Source organism: Lynx rufus, unplaced genomic scaffold (genome assembly GCF_022079265.1).
Source record: "Lynx rufus isolate CCGP_SWC_20201006 ecotype Redwood Valley unplaced genomic scaffold, mLynRuf1.p SCAF_5, whole genome shotgun sequence".
NCBI classification, from domain to species: domain Eukaryota; kingdom Metazoa; phylum Chordata; class Mammalia; order Carnivora; family Felidae; genus Lynx; species Lynx rufus.
This window is the reverse complement of record NW_025814867.1, coordinates 54,895,970-54,923,964: the sequence shown is the minus strand read 5'-3', so window position 1 is coordinate 54,923,964 and position 27,995 is coordinate 54,895,970. Positions and strand designations below refer to the sequence as shown.

At 40.2% G+C, this 27,995-nt stretch overlaps 1 protein-coding gene across 10 annotated transcripts; it reads left to right on the top strand.

Moving 5' to 3' along the window:
* Positions 1-964: 964 nt before the first annotated feature.
* On the top strand, positions 965-27,995 carry B3GALNT1 (beta-1,3-N-acetylgalactosaminyltransferase 1 (globoside blood group)). Of its 10 annotated transcripts, XM_047098520.1 has the most exons (8): positions 965-1,068; positions 2,550-2,645; positions 4,889-4,984; positions 5,178-5,231; positions 19,958-20,021; positions 22,807-22,902; positions 24,214-25,499; positions 25,927-27,995. In XM_047098520.1, the coding sequence occupies exon 8, from the start codon at positions 25,961-25,963 to the stop codon at positions 26,954-26,956; it is 996 nt and encodes a 331-aa protein (XP_046954476.1). In that variant the 5' UTR covers positions 965-1,068; positions 2,550-2,645; positions 4,889-4,984; positions 5,178-5,231; positions 19,958-20,021; positions 22,807-22,902; positions 24,214-25,499; positions 25,927-25,960; the 3' UTR covers positions 26,957-27,995. The 10 variants fall into 10 exon arrangements, 9 of the variants coding, with proteins under 9 accessions (XP_046954476.1, XP_046954480.1, XP_046954484.1 ...); XM_047098524.1 differs by lacking the exon at positions 2,550-2,645 and having other exon boundaries at positions 970-1,068; XM_047098525.1 differs by lacking the exon at positions 965-1,068 and having other exon boundaries at positions 1,519-2,645; positions 25,433-25,499.

Sequence of the window (27,995 nt, the reverse complement as noted above, 5' to 3'; positions counted from 1 at the left end):
TGTTAAGGTTTTTAGATGTGATTAAATTTCTCATGTGGTTGCATGAAAGAGGTCTGTCTTTATTCTTAGGAAATGCAGGCTGAAGTATTTAGGAGAGAAAAAAAGCAATTGTGGCAAAATGTTAACACTTACTCAACCTTGGAGTTAAGCACTTGGGGTGCTCACTGAACTGTTCTTTCAACTTTCCACGTGGGGATGCCGAAGCCACACTGTTCACAGTCCCACAGCCAAGCGGCCAGAATGGGGAACGGTTTTCAAATGGCACTATGCCAGGGGTGCCGGGAGGGTAGAGGAAATATTATTTCTGGATTAATTCAACCACCTCCACCCAAAGACCGGTATGACCAGAACCCATACAGCAACACCCCAGGTACCACGCCTAAAAGCCTCGCCACTTCTTCCAGGGAGCACTAGTCAGTGACAAGTCTGGGTAGGACAGACTTTCTCTGAATTCTCCAGACCAAAAGAGTTTCAAGATAAGATGCCCGAAAGCAATCGACTTCACGGGACTCGTATGCATACACCAGACCATTGTAACCCCGTGGTGTCCCCACCCTTCATTCTCCATCGATTCTAGAAGGAGAACACACTTTTCTTCTGAGATTAAAGAACTCCCCAAGGTTTCTTCTTTTCCTTAATAGCGCTGTGCGGACTTGAACAAGTAAATCCCTCCAGAACTGCTTGAGGCTGGGAATTTATGCCGCTCGTAAACAAGGCAAAATCCTTGCCAGAGATCCGCCGCGGCCCACCCCCTGCCCGCGTCCAATGTAAAAGGCATACCTAACAGCGGCGTGCTCGGAACGCAGCGTGATGGCTAGGTGCGACAGAGCCCACACCCAGGGAGTGCGTAGAGCTGCAGGCCGGGTGGGGCCCAGCTCGCTGGGGCTCAGGGCCCGCGCGTGCGTGCGAGCGAGCGAGCGAGCGAGCAACGGACTCCCGGGCCTCGGCGCGTGGTCTGCGCGCGCCCGGCCGTGCGTGCGGCTGCGGGAGGCTGCGTGTGCGCGCGGGGCGGCAGCATCGGCCGCCCGCCCGCCCGTGTCGGAGCAGGGTTAGCGCCGCGCGCGGGAGGTGAGTGCCTGGCCGGGTCCCGGGGGGCGATCGGAAGCCTTGGAGACCCCGTGCTGGGTGGCGGGCTCGGTCCTGGGACTCGCTTCTCCTGGAACGGCAGTTGCGGGCCCCGCGAGGCCAGGAGACGGGCAGGGCGGTGCCGCCCACTCCGGCCCTCTCGCGGAGCGCGGCCGGGGTTGCGCGGGAGCAGCCGCGTCCTGGGGCTCCGGCCACTGCGAAGAGCGGCTGCCGGATCCCGTTCGCCTGGGGGAGAAGGGGCCTGGCGGGGCCGTGGGCGACACTGAGGGCGGTGGGACGTGTAGCGGGCCCAGGCCGCGGCCGCAAGGAGCACTCTGCCCTGCCTGCTCTGCCCTAGGGCGCAGCCCCCGGATCTCCGTCGCTCTGGGCCTCTCTGGCGACCAAGTCGGGGAGCAGCGCGGGGAGCGTTGGCCGCGGCGGCGAGGGACAGGACGCGGAGGCGCCGACTGGTGTCTCAGTGTCGGTGGATTTCCCGGCAGGCCCGGGACGAACGCATTCCCAAGGCGCTGGGGAAGGGCCTGGGAATCGAATTCTGAAATGCGGGAGCGTTCTTCTTCATGGGGAGGGTTTGCGAGGAATCTGGACCTAAGGAGGAGAATGGACGAATTGGGCAGAGAGAAAAGGAAATCCCGAGGAGCTAGGGCACGCGATTTATAGGAGGCGATCTTAACGGGCATACAGGCATTTTAAAAGAAATCTGAGAGATGCAATGGAGTCTCACTTTTCCAAGCAGTAAGGAATGATGCCAGCAGCAAGCACGCGTTGCATTCCTATTTCCTTCTCTTCCACTCCTCACTGCTGGACTAGGAGGGAGATTTGCAAGGCCGAGATGGTTTTCTTTTACTCTGTGTTTTGCAAATAGTACCAGCGTTTACAAGGTGGCTGCCTCGTTAGGGAAAGCTACATCCAAGGAATAAATTACCAAACCGTATCTTTTTTTTTTTTTTCCTGTTTTCAGAGGGAAGCAAGATTTGATTTGAGTTGGCAGTCTTCAAGTGGGGACAAGTTTGTATTTTAGCTTTCCCCAGGCGTCTTAGAAGGATGTAGGGAGCCGATTTTGTGCTCTCAGAATGTGTTGATGTCTGATAAAAGCGCATCTGAATTTGTATCAATCTAGAGAAGGCAGCTGTTTATTAAGAGATAAGAGTCTAAGACGTTTTTTTCTCCTAGACCAGAAGGTTCATTCAAATGAATGGTCAGTGAGTAATTCCGGTCGTGAAAGTAAAGCCTGTTATCAAAACAGTGGCCAAATATTATTCCAGATTGGATGCATGAAGTGATTTGAGAGCAAGGAAGAAGAGAGGATCAAAGCTTTTCCAAAAAGGAAGAGAATGCCAAAACAGTATATGATAATTTGCTCCTGTAATAGTTTGCTAGGTATAGAACACTGATTTTAGATGTTGAATTGCCCAGTGTTGTTGAATTATGACTTAGATATATTCCTTTTCTGTTCTTTTGCTCAGTAGTTCACAGCAAATGTTTTAATTAAAGCATGGAATATGGAAATCAGCAGAAAAACTAAAAAAGCTAGTGCTTTAGTCTCATCTGAAATTCTGTGGGTAAGTTCATCTTACTTTAATTTAGAAATTATCCTAATTGGTTAAAATTGAATGTAATAGTCTCCTTTACAACATTTCAAGGGTCATTTACACAGCTACAAATTCTTTTGTATATTCCAGTGTATTTTTTCCCCTGAAGGATTTGAGGAATTGTAAGAGTTAAACTTTACTAAACCATTTTGGATGATTCATATATTTCTAAAAAATTGGATTATTATTAAAATACTTGATATGTCAGGAAAATTTAACTATATAAACCTAATTTGGTGGCCATATTCAAGTTCAGACTCAACTCTTTATTCCTAAAAAAATACTCCAGTGGATACTTTTTCTTTTTATCTGTTAAAATGATTTGCCTTCTGTCTGTGCCCAGTCCGCAAGTCTGTTCTTTTCACTGTTGGGTGATATGAGTAGAATCCCATTTGAGGAAGTGCCTTTATCCCATTCACAGCTGTATAACGTCCAGGCCAAATATGCTTTCCTCTTGCAGTTCTAACAGTTATTGCTCATCCCTGCTCACTGTGTGGTAACCACACTATATACAGCTTCATATATGAGGTCAAATGTGGGGGGTCAAACAGCATGCTTTTAAATGGCCTTGCACAGCAGATGCATTCAAAAGTTGCAGTTCATTTAACAGCCTGTCTTTGGTAAATATCTCTTATGGGACTATGAACAATGGTTTTGTTTCAGTAAAAAGTTGGCCATTATAAATACTGATTTGCTTTTGGCACTAGAGCTTTTGGTACATTGTGAATTAGATGAGAGGGGAAGGTGAGGATATGCGCAGGAGACCTGGTGATTGGTAGGAGGCTCCTCTAGGTGAGGGGGGAGATAAAGCCACAGAACATCTTAAGGATGAGGCCCTGAAAGGCTGCAGGATGGAAGATTTGGCTAGGGAGATAACTTGGACCCCTTGAAGCTCTGAGAAATTAAGGAATAAAACTCAGAAAGCTAGAATACATTATTAATTTTTCATTCTATGTGTTTCTGACCTGGAATTAGCCAGGAAACCAAGCCTTTTGGTGTCTCTGTATAGCATCCATAGCCTAGAGTAGTACTTCTCAGCCCTGCCTACCCCTCTGGGAATTGTGTCATGTGGGGAATATGTTACCAGCACTAGGACCCCTTTTAAGTTGCGAGACCCTTTGGGGTAATGAGGAAACATAGAGACGAAGGATCTTAGGAGACTGAGATTTTCTTGATGTTCTAAGGTATGCCAGTTCATGCCAAGAACACTTCCAGACCAACAGCCTGATTGGTAAATAAAGTTTTAATGAAGCACAGCCACACCTATTTGTTTAATATTGTCTGTGGCACCATTTTTGCTAGAAAGGCAGAGTCAAGTGTCTGGGATAGAGACCATATGGCCCATGAAGAAAATACTTGCTATCTGGCCTTTTATTAAAAAAAAAAAAAAATTGCCCACTCTTGGGCTAGAACATAGATGTCTGCTAAACTCCCAGGCTGTGCATTTTGAACAGCTTTTTAAAGTTAGCATAAAGAAGCACTATATTTGGCTCCTATTTTGGTAACAGACTTTGTTTTCAAGGATGGAGATAGCCACTTTCTGAGAGGAAAAATTATATTATAATTTTTCTATATATTAGAATTCTCTCTCAATTCTTATCTCTAATGTTAAATAGTTCCTTTCTCTAAACTGATGTAAGGTCTATAATTTGTGCTCTTCTCGAGCATCTGCACATTCTGAGAGTGCAAATTCAGCTCTCTGCCCTGGACCCTGACCACACATTTGGAGACATTTCAGCTGGGAGGTCACCCTCCCATCTTCTCAAGGTGGGCTTTACTGATAATGTTCATTCTGAAACTTGGAGTCACAAACCTTCCTCCCTGCTCTGCATTGTGTCAGCAACCTGAAGGCAAGACAGGTGTCTTCCCCATTGCATCCCCAACCTTTAAAACAGATCTGGCATACCGACTGACTGACTGACTGACTGAATGAATGAATGAATGCATGAAAGAAGAAACAAATGAACGAAGGACATTCAGATAACTAAGGGAAAGGTAATGAGTGACTTAGCCTGACAGACAAGAATGACAAAGGTATGTAATATTCTTAATCTGGGGCAACAATGAGAAGAAATATTAACTAGAGCAGCTTCCCCTATCCCCTTCCTCCAATGGGTAAAGCTGTTTATATCAAAACAGAGCCAGGAAGCCCAGCTTTCAAGTCAGCCTTCCTGCTGTTCTGCCTCACTTGTGTGATCTTTGTTCTGCTCCAGTTTTCCTAGGTTCTCTCCAGACCAAGTCATCTTGTTGCCTCTTTTCACGAGCTCTGTCACGTGGCTCTTTCAGACTGCCCACCCCTGGGTGCAGAGGTACGTCCATTTTTGCTCTGTTTGGCTCTTTGGGTCAGTACTGTATTCTCACTGCCCAGCATGAGCCAAAGAAGTATATGTTGAACAAATGACTGCCTGTGGAAAACACACTAGCCATGATGGATCAGCCAATTTTGAAACTGACTAGGCACTGTCATTGGGCTCACGTTTCCTTTTTTTTTTTTTCTTCCAGAAAGACCTTTCAGTGCCCTGCCCACTTGAGAGAAACTTCATTCTTGCATGCTATGTAAGGCTTCCCTTGATCTTCGAGTGGAGGAACCCTTTTGGGTTCCAGTGTTTACCAAAGCTAATGTTTACCAAAGCTCAGCAATTTATTCAGGGTTATTTGGAGTATAAACTTATTAACATTCTTGCCAGAAGTTCCTTCATTTCTGAAAAGTATAGTTGAAGAGAAGACTAGTTGGAAATTTATAAGTTCATGTGTTAGCTTTGACAGCTCTTTATCCGTGACAAAGATCAGAGATGCTGCACTACGTGGAAGAAAGTATGAAGATGCCAGGCCAGCGAGATGAAAACAAATTAGGAAGGATGCATTGTGGTGTAGTGGTTTCGGAGCCCACTTAGGGGATGAGGACACCCGCATTCCCAGCCCTGCTTGCTGGCTGTGAGACCCTGACTAACCATCAGGTCTCCAAATCACAGTCTCCTCAACTGGAAAAGAAGTGCTGCAGTAGTAGGGCCTACGTCCTAGATAGTTTTAATCAATAAACGGTGGAAATATGGAAAGTACTTAGTCCAGTACCAGGACCAAGCAGGGGCTGTTGCTAAAATTATGGAGAGAGGGCAATGTGAAGAAAATGGATAAAGTAGAAAGCAAGTTTTTTTTCTTTTTTTTTAATATTTATTTATTTATTTATTTATTTATTTATTTATTGTTAATATATGAAATTTATTGTCAAATTGGTTTCCATACAACACCCAGTGCTCATCCCAAACGTTGCCCTCTTCAATACCCATCACCCACCCTCCCCTCCCTCCCACCCCCCATCAACCGCCATCAGCAAATAAAATTTGACTCTCTACTATATGCCCAGCTGTGCTTTGGAGTGAGAGGGAGAAATGTAAGCTTTATCAAATATGCATAATCCTTAAAGTAGATCGATGCCACTTGAATATTTCACACCTCAGTTTGAAAACGTTAATGAGTTTTGTAGTTCTCCTCCAGCTGCCAGAAGTACCTGTTGTAGGACTTCTGACAGTTCCAATCATTCCCAGGTATAGGAAGATCAGGGGGCAAGAGGAAGGCCACGGGAGAGGGGAGCATGTGTGGAAGAGGAACCAAAAAAGTTTGCATTTGGCGTGTGGATCGCTACTGCTAGTTCCTGTGGGCTTATATGCTCATGGGAGCAAAATATTGGGAACTTTAAGATGTTAGAGGAAACCTCATCTTTGGACTCTAAAAGGAAGCTTACTGGGGCTCCTGGCTGGCTCAGTCGGTAGAGCATGTGACTCTTGATCTCAGGGTTGTGCATTCAAGCCCCACATTGGGTGTGGAGCCTACTAAAAAAGAAAAAAAAGAAAGCTTACTGATCTGAAGGGAGAATGTGGATAAACTAGGATTTATTTGCATGTTTACATGTGCTAGAGACCATGTGGTGTTACATAAGAGACACTGGGAGCTAGCTGCATGGTTTGTAAATGGAACAAATGTAAGTAAGCAAATAAGTTAGAGGAGCACATAGTGGACCTTAATGATAACAGTGGTACTCTCTACTTAGTTCTTACTGTGTCCCAGCCCGGTCCTAAATGTTCAACATGTATTATTTCAAGAAACGGAGTTTCTGATTCGCTGGAATCAGATGGGGTGGGGCCCGAGGCTAACAAGCTCCTAGGCAGTGCCCGGGCACTATAGTCTGAATAGTGAGGTCTAGAGCAGCAACATTGGAATCACCTGGAAAAGGTTTCAAAATACTGCCACCTAAACCTCACCACCCTTTGTAACTCTCATTTAGTTATTAGTTTGGGGTATATACCCTGGCTTCCAGAGCTTTTCAGGTTCTCCAAGAGATTATAATATGCAGCAAAGTTTAAGAATCACTGGATTCAGAAAGAAAAGGGAAGAGAGAGGTCAGGCAGCACCGCTTGTGTTTGTTTCTAATGATAATCAGAGGAGGTCAGAATGGTAGAGTTTTATATTGCTTTGTTTATGAATTAATATGTTCAGTTTGAGTGGGTACTAGAAGGGAAATTTTCCTCACGATGTGTATTGATGTGTGTGTCTCCCTCTTTATTTTTAATTTAAAAATTTTTTGTTTAAGTTTATTTATTTTGAGAGAGAGAGAAACAGAGCACATGAGCAGGGGAGGGACAGAGAGAGGGAGAGAGAGAGAGACTTCCAAGCAGGCTCCGTGCTGAACTTGAACTCATGAACTATTAAAATCATGACCTGATGGGGAGCCTGAGTGGCTCAGTCGGCTGGGCATTGGACTTGGGCTCAGGTTATGATCTCACAGTCTGTGAGTTCGAGCCCTGCATTGGGCTCTGTGTTGACAGCTCAGAGCCTAGAGCCTGCTTCAGATTCTGTCTTCCTGTCTCTCTATCCCTCCCCCACTTGCGCTCTGTTTCTCTCCAAAATAAATAAACATTAAAAAAAAAAACAAACAAAAAAAAACGTGACCTGAGCTGAAGTTAAGAGCTGAATGCTTAACTGACTGAGCCACCCAGGCGCCCCGTGGTTCTCTCTCTTTATAAGAAATAGGACATGAGTGATGTGTGTAATTATGATTTGTATTAAACTCAATGTGCACAGGACCTTGTTTAGGCTACCAGGATTTCCACCTTTTGTAGTACTGTTTTGTATGTGGAAAAAGAGTCATAATGTTGCCCAATTGGCAGTAATTGTAATTATTTTTAATGATAGCACATATTTTCTCCTTGGATGACCCTAAATCTAGTATGCATGGGCTTAGAATTTTATTGAAATGTGGTTTTTTGGTGATTTTGTTTGTTTTTGCATGTCTGGACCTGTTTTTTGTTTTTTGTTTTTAATGTTTATTCATTTTGAGAGTGAGAGATAGAGAGCAAGTGGGGGAGGGCAGAGAGAGAAGGAGACAGAATCCCAAGCAGGCTCTGCATCTATCAGCACAGAGCCTGATGCAGGGCTTGAACTCATGAACCGTGAGTGAGATCATGACCTGAGCCGAAACCAAGAGTCAGATGCTTAACCACTTAACCAATGCCCCTCATGTCTGTACCTTTAAAAAAAAAATTTTTTTTAACATTTATTCATTTTTGAGAGACAGAGACAGAGCATGAGTGGGAGTGGGGCAGAGAGAGAGGGAGACACAGAATCTGAAGCAGGCTCCAGGCTCTGAGCTGTCAGCACAGAGTCCAACACGAGGCTCGAACCCACCAACCGTGAGGTCATAACCTCAGCCGAAGTCGGGCACTTAACCAACCAAGCCACCCAGGCGCCCCATGTCTGTACCTTTTTAAATGAACATGATCAGAATCAGTGCAGCCTATTAGAAGAAGGCTTTGTTTCAGAAGAAAGCCGAAGAAAAGTAAGCATACTCTAACAGATTCAGGAGTTTACTTTTGGATTCAATTTATTCTTGGGGATATTTTGTTAATAAAGAAAGGGGTAAAAGCACATTACTAGACCATTTGCACAGCATTCAGATACCCGCCTAGTACCTACTGTGTGCTAAGCTCCAGGGATGTGGCAGTGAACAAGATGTGCAAGGCCTTTCCCCTCACAAACCTCAGATTCTTGAAGGGAAGACAATAAACAAATAATAGACAGAAAATCTCAGGTGGTTTGATTGCCTACAGGAGAATAATGAGGGGTGTGATAGAAAGTAGGGGCAGGGGAACCACTTGAGATAAGGGGTCAGGGAAGGACTCTCCTAAGTGACATTTTGCTAGGATCCAAAGCAGGAGAAGGAGCCAGACTTTTCAAGAACCAGCTTTTGTGTTAGAGAAACAGCAAGTGAAGACTCTCTGAGGGAGGGAAGATTTGAAAGTGTCAGGGCTCAGAACCGAAGCCACTTTGACTGAAATAGAGATAGGAGGAGGCGTGGCCACAGACGAGATGTATTCCTGAGAGACAGACTGGATAGATAGATCTTCTTCAAAAAATATGAACCTTGTTGTCCTTAAGCTCTCACTGTCTTTGTGCTTTGTTTTTGTATTGGCAGCTCTCTAATGAACATATACTTGCAATTAGAAATGTTTTTTTTTTTTTTAATTTTTTTTTTTCAACGTTTATTTATTTTTGGGACAGAGAGAGACAGAGCATGAACGGGGGAGGGGCAGAGAGAGAGGGAGACACAGAATCGGAAACAGGCTCCAGGCTCTGAGCCATCAGCCCAGAGCCTGACGCGGGGCTCGAACTCACGGACCGCGAGATCGTGACCTGGCTGAAGTCGGACGCTTAACCGACTGTGCCACCCAGGCGCCCCTAGAAATGTTTTTTTAAAAAATTGAATTTGCTTTCCCTTTGTAGAATATAACCAACATTTTTGTACCCCAGGAAAGAATTTCAGGTTATTTTGGCTTAAATAATGGTACCATTGCAGTAATTCTTTGTTCTGTTTCTCTGGAGTCCTTGCATTTGGACTGATCCCTCCACCCACCCTGTCAGCCCCCCAGTTTATTTTCTAGTGCCCAGCATATTTGTGATGCCAAATAAGAATGTCCGTATCTGCATGAATTATTAGTTGCCATTTGTTACTATTGTTAATAACTCATATTTCAGGTTTTGAGGGTGAGAATCCTGAGTCTTTCTGTGTAAAGATGGTAAGGTTGTGATGCTGCTTTACTGTGTTTAATCAAGGTTTGGTGGTAGTGAGAAATTAAAACCATTCAGAGTGATTCCGGTCAATAGAGATGTGGCAGACTCCCTGGCATAGGAAGGGTGGTGCCAAGAACATGATATCTGGGGGCGCCTGGGTGACTCAGTCAGTTGAGCGTCCGACTTCGGTTCAGGTTATGGCCTCACGGTTCATGAGTTCGAGCCCCACGTTGGGCTTTGTGCTGACAGCTCAAAGCCTGGAGCCTGCTTCGGATTCTGTGTCTCCCTGTCTCTCTGCCCCTCCCTTGCTTGCTCTCTCTCTCTCTCTCTCTCTCAAAAATAAATCTACACTAAAAATTAAAAATAAAAGAATGTGAGATTTGGAGTCCTGCTTGATTTTGTCCCTACCACCTACGAGCCTGTGACTTTGGGCAAGTTATTGACTCTCCCCGAGCCTCAGTTTCCTCACTTATTCAATGCAAACAGTAAAGGTTTCAGAGCACCTTTATTTGTGGACTGTCTTGAAGGTCCTGTGAGTTAGTGCCTGAGAACAGTTCCTGGTGCTCTCACCACGGCTGGGCACCTAGGGCCAGCATGTCTTGTAGACATGATTGCACACAGTCACTAAATAGACAAAATGATTGGATTGCCAAGCTGTTTTAACTTCTTTTTTTTTTTTTTTAAGTATAACATGCAAAAAGAAAGTGTACTAATTAGGAGATGAATTATCACAGTGAACACACCTGTAAGCACCATCTAGGTCAAGAAATAGAACATGGCTGGAACCCCAGAAAGTCCCCCCAGGGCCCTACCAATTATACTTTCTTCCTGTCTCCAGAGGTTATCAGTGCCCTAATTCTGACACCTTAGATTGCTCTTGCCTGCTTTTCAGTTTTGTGTAAATGGAATCATAGTATCTATTCTTTATGTATCTGGCTTCTTTAACTCTACATTATATTTGAGAGACTCTAAAATGTCACATGAGGTTATAGTTTGTTCATTTCTGTTTTGTGGAAGGTGCTGTTACATAAATTTGTTTCTTCCACCATGGTTGTTTCCAGGTTGGAGTTATCATGGATGGTGTGCTGTTATGAATTTTCTGGAACATATTTTGGTGTCCCAATGTACTTGTTGTTGAGTGTTCTTCCTAGGACTGGAGTTGCTACATCATAGGATACATGTATATTCAGCTTCAGTGAATGACACTAAAAAGTTTTCCAAAAACACTCAACCATTTTGTAGAATTTTTTTAACTCCAAACTACTGCTCAATTCACCAAAATGAGTTTATTAATTCAGTGAATACAAAGATGGGCTAGGACAAGATTTTTCCAAAAGGTAGAGTTCAATCCTGCCAGAGACTGAAAACTAAAATAGGTTCTTCAGATAGATTTGAGAAACATTGCATGATATATCCTCTTCTCAGAGAATGTATATTAGCATATTAAAACCTGAGAAGCCCTCCATTAAAAAATACCAGTTTAGGGGCGCCTGGGTGGCGCAGTCGGTTAAGCGTCCGACTTCAGCCAGGTCACGATCTCGCGGTCCGTGAGTTCGAGCCCCGCGTCAGGCTCTGGGCTGATGGCTCAGAGCCTGGAGCCTGTTTACGATTCTGTGTCTCCCTCTCTCTCTGCCCCTCCCCCGTTCATGCTCTGTCTCTCTCTGTCCCAAAAATAAATAAACGTTGAAAAAAAAAAAATACCAGTTTACATTCATTTGAATTATTTTGGCAGGGCGGGGAGGGGTGGATTTCCACAGAGCTCTTTTGAGGGCTCTGTAACACTTGGGGGTAAGACATAGATGCATCCATCTTTGGTGCCAGAAAGTTCTGGTATTAATAACTGAGGAGAAGAAATCTGCATCTCAGTTCTTCTGCTCTCTTCTAAAACATTGGATGCAACCAACCTCTTATTTATTTCTGGAAGTTTTCTGGGCTTTTCTATTATTTGCAATGTTTCTTCAGCTTTTATGTATCAACCACCAAATCGACCCGTAAATTATTTGTGGTCACTGGTGCAGCAGCATCGTGCTGGGCTTGTGGGATAGAGAAGATGGTTTGCATGGGGTAAATTATTTAAAATCTAGTTGGTGAATGCATGTTTACTTAATATGATCACAAGTTTATCTTTTATCAAATGGAAATTATTTTAGAATTATAAATGTAAGTTCTTTACAGTGATATATGATATTATTTAAGAAGTCAGTAATAAAATAGTGTATTTCCTTGTTGGGCCTTTTTATATTTTTCTGCTCATCGGTGTTTTAGGTTCTTTCTGCCCCTCTCCTGGGACATGGGATTTAGAACAGTGTCAGAGCTCACAAAACTCATTCTTGTGCTAGGAGAGCGGCTGCCCTGTGCTCCCACTGTCTGGTTATGAGCCAGACCTAAGTCTCAGACCAGGCCAGCTTGATTTCTGTGACATCATAGTGTGTCCACATTTATCCACATACCCGAGTGTCACTTTAACTTCAGAAACCACTGACTTTGCTGACTGAATAGTCCATATTGTCCACGTAAACCTCACAGTAACTGAATCGGTATTGTGGTGCTTGGTTTTAGCTGAGAAAAAAAAAAAAAAAAGACTTTTTTGAAAAGTTAAGTAACTTCCTTAAAGTCACACACAACCATTAAGTATTATAGCCAAGATTTAGGGTAAGCCATTTAAGTCCAGGCATTTTTGTTATGCTTTTTTCCTGTTTTGATAGGTTTAAAATACAAAGAAAACTAAAAATAGAAGAGAATACTTGTATTTCAATCATCCTGAATTAACAAATGCTAATTAATCCTTTATAGTATTTGTGGCAAGTCTTCTCTTTCCCCTTTTCACCACACACCCCTTTTATTCTTCCACAGTGACACCCACACTGCTGAGTGTGGAAGCTTTTCCTGCAGTTTCTTTAAAAAATAGTTTTAGGGGGCGCCTGGGTGGCGCAGTCGGTTAAGCGTCCGACTTCAGCCAGGTCACGATCTCGCGGTCCGTGAGTTCGAGCCCCGTGTCAGGCTCTGGGCTGATGGCTCAGAGCCTGGAGCCTGTTTCTGATTCTGTGTCTCCCTCTCTCTCTGCCCCTCCCCCGTTCATGCTCTGTCTCTCTCTGTCCCAAAATAAATAAAAAACGTTGGAAAAAGAAAAATAGTTTTAGGGGCACCTGGGCTGACAGTTTGTGGGATCGAGCCCCTGCATCGGGCCCCATGCTAACAGTGCAGAGCCTGCTTGGGATTCTCTCTTTTCATTTCTCTTTGCCCCGCCCCTGCTCGTTTTCTCACTCTTAAAATAAATAAACTTAAAAAAATAGTTTTGTGCGCATAGCTGCTTTTTAAAGCTCTCTTGCTCTTGTGCGGTTTAAAACTATATAAATTGTATTATCTATGCATTTAATTTTTCAACTTGTATATTTTACTCAACATTTTATTTTTTAATACTCTCGAAATTGATATTCTGTGTATAAATCCGATTCACTTCTTTTTAACTGTCTTCTAGGATTCCATTGGAAGACAGTAGCAGGTTTTATTTACTTATTATCTTACGGATAGAGATTTAAGTTGCTTCAGATTATCTGTTTTCATAACCCCATAGTAAGCATGCTTGTATAGGTCTCCACGCATGTACACATATGAGAGTTTTTCAAGGATGTAGTCCCAGGAAAGGAAAGTCTGGTTTTCAGTTCTCTAGATGCAACCATGTTGCTTATCTACCACAGTGGGCTTGTACTTCAACCCTCAGTGTATGACAAATATCATTCACTCCAATACCTGATTAATAATAAACTTTTTTATGTTTTCAGATGGGTTAAAAACTTGGTATCTGACTTTAATTTGCCTTTCCCTGGTCACTAGTGAGACTGACCCCTCTTTTCATGTTTATCGGCATGTAATTGGAAGTTCTGAATTCCCCTTCTGTGAACTTATTCACACGTTACCCATTTTCCTTTTGATTTGTAAGCTTTATATAAACTTTATACAAGTGAAAATTAATAACAGATTATAAAAGTATATACTATCTAACAAATATAGTGCAAGGATTCTGGATACCAGCCCTTTGTTTTATTTGTTGTAAATATCTTCTCTGAGTCTGTGGCTCACATTTTAACTTGTCTTGTCCTATAAACTTTATATTCTAATGTTGCCCAGTGTATTTCTCCTGTCTTTTATGGGATATGCTTTTTGTAACTTGTTCACAAAGGCCTCTGCCACACAGAGGTTCACAAATATATTCTGTATTTTTCTGTAATCATTTTAGTTTTGCTTTTTAAAATTCTTTTACCCACCTGGAACTTTATTTTGAAAATAAATATGAATAAATTTTTTTTTCCCACATTTATTCTGAAACCATTTGTTGAATCTTTTCCCCACTGGTTTGTGAGGCAGCCTCTGCCATTTTTCAAGTCCCTGTGTAGGGGTACGTCTGCTAAGTCCCTGCGTATGGATACATCAGCTTCTGGCCTTAGTGCTGCTCAGCTGTTTCATCTGTTGGTCTGCCATTCTGTTTTCATAACTATAACTCTGCGATAGGATTTATTAACAGCCAACCCACCACCATCCCACCTTCATTCTTTGTTTTCAAAATTGTATTGGTTATTCCAAATCAAGAAGTTTTCATCATAATGTTATGTATTTATTGATTAATTTGGAGAAGTGGAATCTTTTGAGTCTTTTGAATCTTCTTATCCTTGAACACATTATCTGTCTCGTTTACTCACATCTTTTTGTGTTTTTTTTGTATTCTTCAGAAAAGTATTTTACTTTTCTACATTAGGGTCCTGCAGATTTTTTGTTAGCTTTATTTGACACTGTAGTTTTTGTTGCTGTTGTGGTTTTCCTTAGACTTTTTTTTAAATGATAGAAATCTTTTTTAAACTTTTTTTTATCTTATAGAGATAGCACCAGCAGGGAAGAGGGGCGGGGAGAGAGAGAGAGAGAGAGAGAGAGAGAGAGAGAGAGAATCTCAAGCAGGCTCCACACTAAGTGGGATATGGGCTGGATTCCACAAACCCAGGATCATGACCTGAGCTGAAATCAAGAGTCAGGTGCTTAACCAACTGAGACACCCAAGCGCCCCTAGATTTTTGTTTTTTTTCAGTGTTCTTGGTACATATGTGAGCTCATATCCAACATCTTGGTACACCTGTCAGTTCTTACAAGTTGTCTTTTTCCTCTTGAGTTTTCTTTGTAGATGATTACATAATAATGAAAATAATGGCAGGTTTCCTTTTTCTCTTAACAGTTTTTACATCTTCCTCTTGTTTTAGTGGACACTAACACACACTAAAAATACACTGTTTTCCTGACTTTGGTAGAAATATTTCTAAAGTTTATCCTTAAGTTTGCTACAGTTTCTCTAACAGGTTAGACTCTTCCCTTCTATTCCTAATTTTTTTTAATAATTGTCTTTTTTGGGTTTTTGTTTTTCATTGTTTTCTGCTTTATCTTTATTATCCCTTCTGTTTTCTTGTTTATGTAATAACATTGGAATTATTTTTTTTAACTTCTTGAGCTAAGTACTCAGCTTATTTATTTTTAATCTTTTTAAAAAAATATATTACCTATTATGCTTAAAAGTCTTCATACTGTATCTAGTTATGTGACATATTCTGGTAAGGCAAAGGTATTGGGATGAAAAACAGATCAGTGGTTGCCTGGGAGTTCAGGGAAGGCTTGATTAAGGGACACTAGTAGAATTTTGGTTATGATGGAATTGTTTCATATCTTGATTGTGCTGGTGGTTACGTGTACAGAAGAGTAAAATAAAAAGGGTAAATTTTACTGTATGTGAGTTATATATCAGTTAAAAAATCAAGTGGATACAAAACAATGTATATAAAGTAATTCTACTTTTAAAAATGTATATTATTTTAAAAGGTTGTTAGTTTTCTGTTAAGGACTACTTTAGTTACATCCAGTGTGTTTTTCTACGTAGCACTGTGTTTAAACATTTTTTTTTTAATTTTTTTTTTAATCTTTATTTATTTTTGAGAGAGAGACAGAGTATGAGCAGGGGAGGAGCAGAATTGGAAGCAGGCTCTAGGCCCCGAGCTGTCAGCACAGAACCCAACACAGGGCTTGAACTCCTGAACCGTGAGATCATGACCTGAGCCAAAGTCAGATATTCAACCGACTGAGCCACCCAGGCGCCCCTAAAAATTTTTCTTAATGTTTTATTCTATTTTTTGAGAGACAGAGAGAGACAGATTGTGAGCAGGGGAGGGGCAGAGAGAGAGGGAGACACAGAATCCAAAGCAGGCTCCAGGCTCTGAGCTGTCAACACAGAGCCTGACGTGAGGCCCAAACCCACAGATGTGGAATCATGACCTCAGCTGAAGTCGGATGCTCAACCAACTGAGCCACCCAGGTGCCCCTTATCTGTGGCACTTTAAAATGGGGAGGAAATTTTTTTTATTTTCATTTTTTTGAATTTTAATGTATTCATGTGTTTTAAAAATCAAAATAGTACAAAAACTATGTAACTTACAAAGTAATTATACTGAGTAATATTTTTTAAGTAATACACCAAAGTAATATTAAAAAGGGATGCTCTCACTCCTTCTCTCATCCACCCCATTTCTCCCTGCCCACTGTGTCTTTTCATTGTTTTTCTCATACACATACAAATACATATTTTTTATTTCCTCTTCCTTTTGACACAAAAGTTGGCACATTGTAGACATTGTTCTATATCTTCTCCACTTAATATATTGTACAAATCTTTAACGTCAGTAACATCTGTATAGTATTCCGTTGTGTGGATGTTTCATTGTTTATGTAAGTAATCCCTCATTAATGATCCCTTGGGTTATTTCCAAATATTTGCTATTATAATGTCGTAGCTAATAACAATAAAATGCCTTAACATTTTAGACATAGACAGCTGTGTGTAAAATAAATTCCAGGAACAAAATTACTGAGAAAAGAGTAAATGTATTTGTCATTTGTATAAGTATGTCCAAATTGCACTCCATTGAGATGTTATGGTTTTCTACTCCACCATACAGGAATGAGAGAATGTGTTTTCCTCTCTTTAGTTTTTATTACTAAAATATTTTATTTCTTTATTTTTTTAGTATTATTATTTTTTAATTCTTTTTCAAGTTTATTTATTTTGAGAGAAAAAGAAAGAGGAAGAGAGAGAATCAGAGAGGCAGGCTCTGTGCCATCAGTGCAGAGCCCGATGAAGGGCTCAAACCCACGAACCATGAGATCACAACCCAAGCTGAAATCAAGACTTGGATGCTCAACCGACTCAGCCACCCAGGAGCCCCATTATTGAAATATTTTAAAGTGAATACAGCTATCTTGGCTTTCTACTCCTAAATATATACTCTTTTTTTTTTTTTTTTAATTTTTTTTTTCAACGTTTATTTATTTTTTTTGGGACAGAGAGAGACAGAGCATGAACGGGGGAGGGGCAGAGAGAGAGGGAGACACAGAATCGGAAACAGGTTCCAGGCTCTGAGCCATCAGCCCAGAGCCCGACGCGGGGCTCAAACTCACGGACCGCAAGATCGTGACCTGGCTGAAGTCGGACGCTTAACCGACTGCGCCACCCAGGCGCCCCCTAAATATATACTCTTAAAAATAGGAAAAGGTTTTTTAATTTTAAATTATTTTTAACAGCTTTATTGGGATATGACTTACATACCCATAAATTATTTAACTGTACAATTCAGTGATTTTTACTAAATTCACAGAGTTCTGCAACCATGACCCAATCAAATTTTAAAATATTTCCTTTACCCCAAAATGATTCTTTATCTCCATTTGCAACCAGTTGCTGGTGCCACCGCCGGGCAACCACTAACCTGTCTGTAGATGTGCCTTTCATGTTTCATATTAATGGAGTCATATATATATATGGTCTTTGTGTTGATCTTCTTTTACTTAAGACTCATGTTTTTCAGGTTCATCCACATCCTGAATTCTTTTTTTTTTTTAATTTTTTTTTTAATGTTTTATTTATTTTTGAGACAGAGAGAGACAGAGCATGAACAGGGGAGGGTCAGAGAGAGAGGGAGACACAGAATCTGAAGCAGGCTCCAGGCTCTGAGCTGTCAGCACAGAGCCCGACGCGGGGCTTGAACTCACGGCCGTGAGATCATGACCTGAGCCGAAGTCGGCCGCTTAACCGACTGAGCCACCCAGGCGCCCCTACATCCTCAATTCTTAAAACTGGTATTTGTTACAGCCTGTATCAGTGCTTTGTTTCTTTTTGTAGCTGAGTAGCATCATTGTGTAGAAATACCACATTTGTTTATCCAGGAACATTTTCTTTTGTAGCCAGCTAACATTATCACACCTAAATAGATTAATAATCCTCCTGGCATCACCTGATGTCTATGTTGTATTCAGATTTCTCCAGGATCCGGTCCAGGACCATACATTTGCAATTGGTGTGTCCTTAAACCTCTTTTTAACCTACAGTCATCCCCTTTTTCATGGTTCTGACTGGCTGAAGACACCATGCTGGTTGACAGTCCCAGTTCCTTGATTTCTTTGAGTGCTTCCTGTGGTGTTCCTTAGCTTGTTCTTCTATCCTGTATTTCATGTAAATTTTGATTAGATTCCAGTTAAACATTTTTGGTTAGGATTCATCGGAGACAATATTGTGACTTTACAGTGTAGCTCACTAGGAGATAAATAGCATGAAATTGTGCCATCATTCTGCTAAGATTGATGATTAGCACTCTGATTCCTCCAATGTAAATTTTATATTGTTTTAGTCCTTGTAAGTAAAAGGCAGTCTTTGGAGGGTTACTTGGGTGCCTTATTAATCTTTCATTTGATGATTAAAACGCTGATTGATCATCATTGCCCGAATCAATAGTTTCATGAGAGGTTGCAAAATGATAGCTTTCTTCTGTCATTCTACCTACAGTTATAACTGGCATTTTTCTATAAAGAGGACTTTTTCCTCTTCAGTTGTAACACTTGTCCCCCTGAACTATAGATCATTGTTTAAAGCAGAAAAAAATTGCTTGGCTTCTTCCCCCGTACCCCTGCAAACCAATAGATTTCAGTTAAGTGGTTGATGTAATAGTGCCTTTACAATTTCCAATATGATATTCTCTTTAAATTTATGGATTAAACAGAAACTGTATGTAAGGGTGTTGAGTTTCCAAACAGGTTTTTTTTGTTTATGTGTTTTTCAAGTTGTGTTTTTGTCATAATTATATTGTGGTTAGATAATGTGGCCTCCGTTAAGTTGAGGTTTGTTTTGTGTTGTTTTTTTTTTTTCCTCTGTAAGTAATCTCTACACCCAGTGTGGGGCCTGAACTCATGACCCTGAGATCAAGAGTCTCATCCTCAACAACTGAGGCAGCCAGGCGCCCCTGTTGAATTGAGTTTTGAAAGTTCTTGAGATGACTTATATAACCTAACATGAACAGTTTCTTAATGAATATTTCACGTGTTCTTGAAACAAATACTCCATTCTCTTAGATAAAGATTATTAATATTATTTGAAACACTTATATCCTTATTTTTTGCCTGCTGGATTTAGACAGATTTGTTCAAAATCTCCCATTAGGATTATATATGGGTGCCTGGGTGGCTCAGCCAGTTAAGCGTCCAACTTTGGCCCAGGTCATGATCTCATGGTTTGTAGATTTGAGCCCATGTCAGGCTCTGTGCTGACAGCTCAGAGCCTGGAGCCTGCTTCAGATTTTGTCTCCCTCTCTCTGCCCCTCCCCCACTCATGGTCTGTCTCTGTCTCTCAAAAACAAACATTAAAAAAAATTTTTTTTTTAAATCTCCCATTAGGATTATAGATTTTTTCCATTTGTACTTATGCTTTTCTGAGTTTGCTTTATATATTTTTGAGGCTATGTTTTTATGTTGATATAGTTTCATAACTGTTACATTATCTTGTTGCATGGCTCCTTTTATCAGTAACAAAATCTTATCCCTTTTAAATGCTGTTCATTTAAAATATGTGACATGAGGGGGCCTGGAAGCTCAATTGGTTAATCGTCCAACTTCGGCTCAGGTTATGATCTCATGATTCATAAGTTCAAGCCCCACATCAGGCTCTCTGCTGTCAGTGCAGAGCCTGCTTCAGGTCTTCTGCCCCCTTGCTTTGCCCCTCCCCCCTCTCCAAAATGAATATTTAAAAATGAATAAATGTAATATGTGACATTAATAATTAACTACAGCAGCCTTCTGATTGACATTGTCATGATACGGTTTTTATTTACTAATTTTAAAACCTTTATGTTGTTTTGTTTTAGGCATGCGTCTTATAAGCAGTATAATGGCAGAATTTTAAGCCACGTTGAGAATCTCTTTTAGGAGGTAGGTTTATATTTACTCTGACAGTACATTTATATTTACTTCTGATATCTTTTGTGTTTTCTATTTGCCTTGCATTTTCTCTGCTTTTTTCTTCTTCTCTATTGGTAGCTTGCTTTGTTTCTTTTATTTCTCAGTGTGGAAGATACATATTCCATATCTGTTCTTTCAGTAGTCACTCTCAAGGTTAATAATGTACATTCTTAAATGATTTTTTTTGTAAAATGTTAAAGTTTATCACTCCTTGTTCCTCTTGAATTAGGTAAGAATATTAACATATTTTAATTTTTCACATATTTTAAGTCTTTTTACAGCAACCATGTCATTTTTGTATAGTATTTCAGTTTCACTTTTGCTGACCACCTTAAAAAAAATTGTATTCTTGTTCTTCTCTCATTTTGTTTTACAGTATCTGTACTTACTAGTTTTCACGGTCTTTTAATGGCCTCCTGGTTTACATCTGTTCCTTTCATGCCATTCCTTCCTCCTGAGTTCACTTTTCTCCATACTAAAACATATTCTGTTGATACTTCTCCCAGCTAGAGTTTGTGGACTTTGTAAGTCCTAGTCTGTTTGAAAGTGTCTTTATTTCACTTTCAGTTCACTTGAAATCTCTAAAATTCATCTATAAAATAGGTACAGTAAAACCAGCTGGCCCACTGTATAGAGTTACTGGGGGAATACTAATAATACTTGCAAACACTTCATCAACTGTTTAAATATGTGTGTGTATACATAACATGATTATATGTAAAGTGCTATTATTGTAAGCTAATGTAAGTCCTGGTAGATTTATATTTAGAATTACTATATACTTAATCTTTTAAAATAATTCCTCACTATGTTGAGATAATATTTACTGAAATAAGAGAGGATAATACCTAATAGACATATCATGAATTGTACGTGGCTACACTTTGGGAGAAGAACCTGGGGTAAGATGAAACTCAGAATCCTGCTTGCTCATTTAGGGTTACTACCATTCAGTTGAACTTTGAGATATGCAAGCATAAAACTAAAAAAAATGTTTGGCTTTGTTTTTATCTATGTACAAAGACAATACACAAATGGCATGGAAAATCTAAATGATACAAAAAGAAAAACAAAAGAAAGAAGAAGTCTTCCAGAAATCCCGCAGAATAGAAGCCATTGACATACTGAGACATATCCTTCTAGAAAATCTTGCTTAGCATATGTGAATATATGGGTTTAAGGACTTATACCACATAAGCAGTTTTGCGATTTTCATTTGCTATATATCAAGGGAAGATATAGGTAAGCTTCATCGCATATAATAAATATATGCTGTTGTATGAATAGATCATAATTTTGTTTAACCAGTTCCCAATTGTGAGGCATTTAAAATTAAATTTTTCCATATTATAAATTACACACAGTTGCCTGCTTACTTCTTTAGGATAAATTGCTAGCAGTGGTAATTGCTTGGTTAAAGAGTATACACATTTAAAATTTTGATACGTGTTTTCAAATTTTCCTCCAGAGTGCATGAGAATACCTTTTCCCCCACACATACTGACTATTGTCATGTGGGGTTTTTTTTTCCTTTAATTTGCTGATTTGAGATTTTTGTCAATATTTCTGCTTCCTTGTAAGTTTGAACATCTGTTCTTATTGATCATTTGTAGTTCTCTTGAGAATTTCTCTTTCCGCCATTTATTCTCTTGTAGTGTTCATCTTGTACTTAATTTGTATGAACTCTTTTTTTTCTTTGGGTTTACAAATCTTTGTCATAAATCTCAGGTTGTTTTTTTTTTCTCTCCGGTTTGTTTTTTAATCTTTCATCCTTGTTTGTGTTTTTTATTGTTGTTTGTTTTTTTAGTTTTCTGTTTTTTATTTTGTTTTTGTTTTTGTTTTGCTTTTTAACCTTGTTCAAGAAATTTTTGAAATCTTTATTTGATCAAAATTTCCTTTATGGGTTCTAGATTGTTTCCCTATAGTTGAGTAATTGAAAAGTCTTCCCCATTTCAAAATTACTAAAATGTTCATCCATATTTTCTTTTAGTGTTTTTAAAGACTCATTTTTCTTCCATTTGATCTTTAATTCATTGGAAAAAATTGTATATAAGGAAAAAATTTGTATATATATACAAAAAATTGTATACAATTGTATATAATTGTATATAAAAATTGTATAATTGTATATATAGATACAATTGTATAAAATTTGTATATATAATTGTATATGTCAGTGACTCCCTGTCTTTTATATCCTGCTCTCGTTTTCAAACTTGACTAGTAAAAGCCAGGATATGAGCCACTGAATCATGGCAGGAAGTGAGATGTGTCGCACTATTTCTCTTCTCACTGTTTATTAACGTGCCTTGGGTTATTTGTCAGTAGAGATGGAGGTTCAGAGGGGAAAGATGAATTTGGGAAGGGTTGCCTCCTGTGAATGCATACATGGAACACAGAATTAAAGAGAGGATACCAGCAGAGTGTCTCTTAGAAGTTTTATGTTTCACCTATTTTAGTGACCCCTGAGTTCTTTATCCAGGGAAGTAAAACTGGTATGGTGACCTACGACACCAGCTGACCTGAGAATTTAGATTATGTTTTAAGCCTTGAATACCAAGTGCTGTTTTCCATGATAAAGCCATGAACTCTTGAGTTCTGTGGACTAATGGTAACTTTTTTAACTTTTTGTTTCAATATATGTTCCTAGTTCAGAAAGAAATTGGAGGAGGTGGGCGTGCTTCATTTACCGTCTTTGATTTCTAATTCCCTGACCCATAAGTAAATGCGGTTACATTTTTTATATGTCTTACAGAAATTTCAAGCATTATTTTTGACTACTACATACTACTGACTGTTCGGTTGGTGAAATTGAAGATCTTTCACTCAGAAGAAATAAATCAAGAAGGAGGTAAGAAATAGAAATATATTTATGGCTTCAAAACATATTTTTCTTTAAATAGTAAGAACTCATAGAGATTATTTTTCCAGGATAACCCATTTGACAATAAAAATCAATTTAGAGAACACAGGACACAAAGGCTGCCAAGGGTGGAACACAGCTGGGGACCAGACTCTATTTATTGAACACTTAATGGCCAGTGAAATGCTTTGCACATGTTGTCCCCCTCCACTGTATTTGACATCTTTAGTGCAGAGATGTGGAAACTGAGGCTCCAAAAGGAAGAACATACCTGCTTGCCCTGTTTGTTAAAGGACAGAGCTGGGTTGTAGACTCTGGTCTCTCTGCCCTTAGAACCACCTGTGTTGTGGGTCCTTGAAAGACTTTTCCCTCTTTTTGGACTAGAGAATTCCTCTTCTCCTTGCTGCTGTTTTATTTTCTTTGTGGGCCCATAGCAGTAGACATCACAGCCACAGTCACATTGTCACATTTAAAAAACATGGCTTATAGGAGCGCCTGCATGGCTCCGTCAGTTAGGCGTCCGACTCTTGGTTTTGGCTCACAGTTCATCGGTTTGAGCCCCATGTCAGGCTCTGTGCTGACAGTATGGAGCCTGCTTGGGATTCTGTCTCTCTCCCTCTTTCTGCACCTCTGCTTCTTGTTCTCTCTCTCTCTCTCTCAGAATAATAAACATATTTTTTTAAAAATACAGGGGCGCCTGGGTGGCTTAGTCGGTTAAGCGTCCGACTTCAGCTCAGGTCATGATCTCGCGGTTCGTGAGTTCAAGCCCCGCATCAGGCTCTGTGCTGACGGCTCAGAGCCTGGAGCCTGTTTCAGATTCTGTGTCTCCCTCTCTCTGACCCTCCCCCGTTCATGCTCTGTCTCTCTCTGTCTCAAAAATAAATAAACGTTAAAAAAAAATTTTTTTTTAATACAAAAAAAAAAAAGAAAAGAAACATGGCCTATTGAATGCATGTGAGATAACTTTTGTTATCAAATAAGATTTGCTGCTTTGAGTTCTTCCCATTATTGAAGAGTAATGGAGCCTTCATTGCCTATATATGATTGTAAATGCTGATCCTTACGCAGTATACTTTCCTTTTGTTAGTCTGAAATTTATTCCAGTGTGCTGATTTGTTAGAATGAGATGTAAAACTGCCACCTGACAAGTGTTGTAATAAACGTAAAAGTTGTCATTGGCTGAGGTGTAAATCAAGACCCCTAGGGTTGTGCATGCAGTGTCTAGTCACAGATGAGGAGACAGTGTAGGAAGAAGTTCATTACTTCTATTATTCTTATTCTAGGTCTCTTCTGTTTCAGGTTTTTCCAGGAGCTGGCTGTGCAAGGCTAGTAAGGGGGAGAGAGGAAGACTAGGGTGGGATGGACAGACCTACCTTTTATCCTTTACACAAATGGAAATAGCATAACAAGTCCGTGTGCATTGCTCTCCTGCTGTAGGTCTGTGTCTGTCTTGCACTTTGACTATGGTGAGAAACACTTCGCCAACAAGGTCATAGACTACAAATGGAGGGGCAAGACACATATACATGAAACTGAACTGGAGAGTTTGTATTGTGTGACTTAAAATATAGAAAGCTCTAGAGAAAGGAGAGATTACTGACTGTGACCAGAACTAATCAGGGCAGGTAGGATATGGCCAAATAGAACAAGGAGTCTTGAGGTCCTGTCATTTTCATAGTATTAAGAGGCAGAAGAGCTGTGCATCCAAAGACCTAAGACTGACCCAAGGTAGAACCCTTGGGGGGCCAGCCTTCCCATATAATGACATTAACATATGCCCTTCATAACAGATTCTGGGTTCCCAGGACCCCTCTTCCCAGAGGATGGGGGGTGAAAGGGCACCATTGGAACCTCCTCAGCCTGCCCCTCATGTTGTTCATCCATCCCTTACTCTGAAGTCCCTTAGCATTGATATAAACAGTCAGTGCCACCCTGTCCTTCCATGTTTACCTGTTGCCTAGGGATCCCCTTCTCCCATCTCCTTCCTTTGGTCTTGGTGCCTGGTGTTGTCTGTGGGTGTGGAATGTCTAGGAAACACTTAGCACATGTTTGTCTTGATATCATGGTGCCCAGAAAGCCCTGTGGGATCCTGAATTGTGAACCAACCTCATCCTTGGGGCCTAGCACAGAACTGAGGTGACACTGTCACTCCAGTCTGAATGCTGTAACATTACCGCTCTTCTCATCTCAGCTGGAGGGTCCATCCCATGATTCTGATCTGGCACAGGATTTCTGAATAGATTAGAATGGGAAACACATGAAAACTCAATTCTATGGACAGGCCTTTAATTTAAGCACTTGTTGTGCAGACTGAGCATGGAGTTCAGCCAGTGAGGTAAAAGGGGAGCTGGGATCTGTTTGGGGCAAGGAAAAATCTATTTCACAGTCTTGACCATTTAAAAACTCTGGAGATGCTTACCCTGTTTGTGTCTAGAGGACTTGCCTTTCAGGTGAAGAGTCTCTGCTCCCATCTCATTTCACATGAATAATTGTAGCCACTGGGTTTTCCTTATTCCAGATTTGCTAGAATCCACATCTGGTCACACAGCTGAGAAAGACCCTTGGTTTATTTGGACATGTTGCTGGTAATATCTCCTTGCATTAAATCCTTCACTTCTCTTTCCATAGTGGTGAAGAAGAAATGCGGCTTTTTTTTTAAATTGCAGATTTATTTTTTAACCCCCCTATTACTCATCTTTTTCTGTCCCTCTGGACATCCGGGACAAAATCATATTTCAACAGTTATTTAAATCAAACAGGAAGTATTAATTTTCCCGAAGTAATGAAGGATATGTTTTTAATCTTGGTCTGGATGTAAAAAGCTAAAATGCCCTCTTGGTTTTTGGTGTCCATTTGCTTATAGTTAAATGAAATGAACTAGGTTGGGGTCAGGATTCTTGGTTTTGCTTGGGAGCTTTTGTTGTTCCAACTCTTTAAGTAGATAATCAGATACCATTTAATACTGTGTCTTGTGTGGTGGAGTACTAACCAGGTCTTTGATAAATCTTCCAGAACCTCAGGCTCGTGTGCTTCTGAGCTGCTGTGGATGGCCCTGGCTCTCTTGACCACTCTTCCGAGTAGGATGTCACTGAGATCCCTCAAATGGAGCCTCCTGCTGCTATCCCTCCTGAGTTTTCTTGTGATGTGGTACCTCAGCCTGCCCCACTACAATGTGATAGAACGTGTAAACTGGATGTACTTCTATGAGTATGAGCCAATTTACAGACAAGACTTTCGCTTCACACTTCGAGAGCATTCAAACTGCTCTCATCAAAACCCTTTTCTTGTCATCCTGGTGACCTCACACCCTTCAGATGTGAAAGCCAGACAGGCCATTAGAGTTACTTGGGGTGAAAAAAAATCTTGGTGGGGATATGAGGTTCTTACATTTTTCTTACTAGGCCAGCCGGCTGAAAAGGAAGACAAAGTGTTAGCATTGTCCTTAGAGGATGAGCACATTCTTTATGGTGACATAATACGACAAGATTTTTTAGACACATATAATAATCTGACCTTGAAAACAATTATGGCATTCAGGTGGGTAACAGAGTTTTGCCCCAATGCCAAGTACATCATGAAGACAGACACTGATGTTTTCATCAATACTGGCAACTTAGTGAAGTATCTTTTAAATGTAAACCATTCAGAGAAGTTTTTCACAGGTTATCCTCTAATCGATAATTATTCCTATAGAGGATTTTACCAAAAAGCCCATATTTCGTACCAAGAGTATCCCTTCAAGGTGTTTCCTCCCTACTGCAGTGGGTTGGGTTATATAATGTCCAGAGATTTGGTGCCAAGAATCTATGAAATGATGAGTCACGTAAAACCCATCAAGTTTGAAGATGTTTATGTTGGGATCTGTTTGAATTTATTAAACGTGGACATCCATATTCCAGAAGACACAAACCTTTTCTTTTTATATAGGATCCATTTGGATGTCTGTCAACTCAGACGTGTGATTGCAGCTCATGGCTTTTCTTCCAAGGAGATTATCACATTTTGGCAGGTTATGCTAAGGAATACCACATGCCATTATTAATTTGACAAAAGCCTAGAGAAAGGATACTCTGTGGAAAGTATTAATATTACTGTAAAATGTCCAATGGAAAACTCATGGGAAGGTCACTGTGTTGAGTTACACTGAACTGAGACTCATGAAGAACGCACAGACTGGGGACTGGAGGGTCACACTTTGATTTACCTAGACCAAAACCAAGTCAGGCCCTTTAAAGGTGATTGTAAGAGGAATTAAACACCTTATAAAGGAATCGGGGATTTTTGTTAATAAAACGAATAGGACCAAACTATTTGAACGTGCCATTCTGTAGGCTAGAACTTGTTAAAAGGGTTTCATTGAATTATAAGCTCATTAGTCCATAACATCGAAGCAATGGGGAGCTCTACTCATTGAGCAGTCTAGTCTGTTAAGGGTTTTGTGTATATCTGACATGGATTACCAGTTTTTAAAAATACATAGTTCTGTGTAAAAAACTGAAGTTACACTGAACAAAATTTCATCCGTTTTGGTCATTCAGAAGGTACTTCAAGATGTTACAGCATTTCACAGTTATGAATTACTATTTAATATTACTTAGGACTTCCTGGTGTTTGAATGTTATGGTTGTTTCAGTACTGTATAAAGCAAATAGTGATGCACCCTTATCCATTTGAACTTTTTCCCAGTTACCTCACTGATGAGCTTATTATTTCATAGCTCCATTAATGTAAAGACATTGGTAATTATCACATATCAGTAATCTCTTGGACTTTGATAAATATTTTACTGTGGTAATACAGAGAAGAATAAAAGCAAGAAGATCTGAATTTTTGTCTTGTTTTTAAAACTACAATCCCCCGTGTTTTTATGTCACTCCATCTGCCTCATTTTTCCACCTGGAAATTGGGAATGATATATAGAATGCCAGGGAGCATGTTTCCTTTTTGGAAAGGACTCTGAAGGCAAAAAAGAAAAGAAGGACCCTGATGGCCAGAATACTATGAATATTATTCTTATCTGCTCCACATGCGTTCTCATTAACAATCAATTTGAAAATAAAGAGGGAAAAAAGAAAAAAAAA

Coding starts and splice junctions, on each gene's coding strand:
- B3GALNT1 (XM_047098520.1), top strand. CDS start 25,961: ATGGCCCTGGCTCTCTTGACCACTCTTCCGAGTAGGATGTCACTGAGA.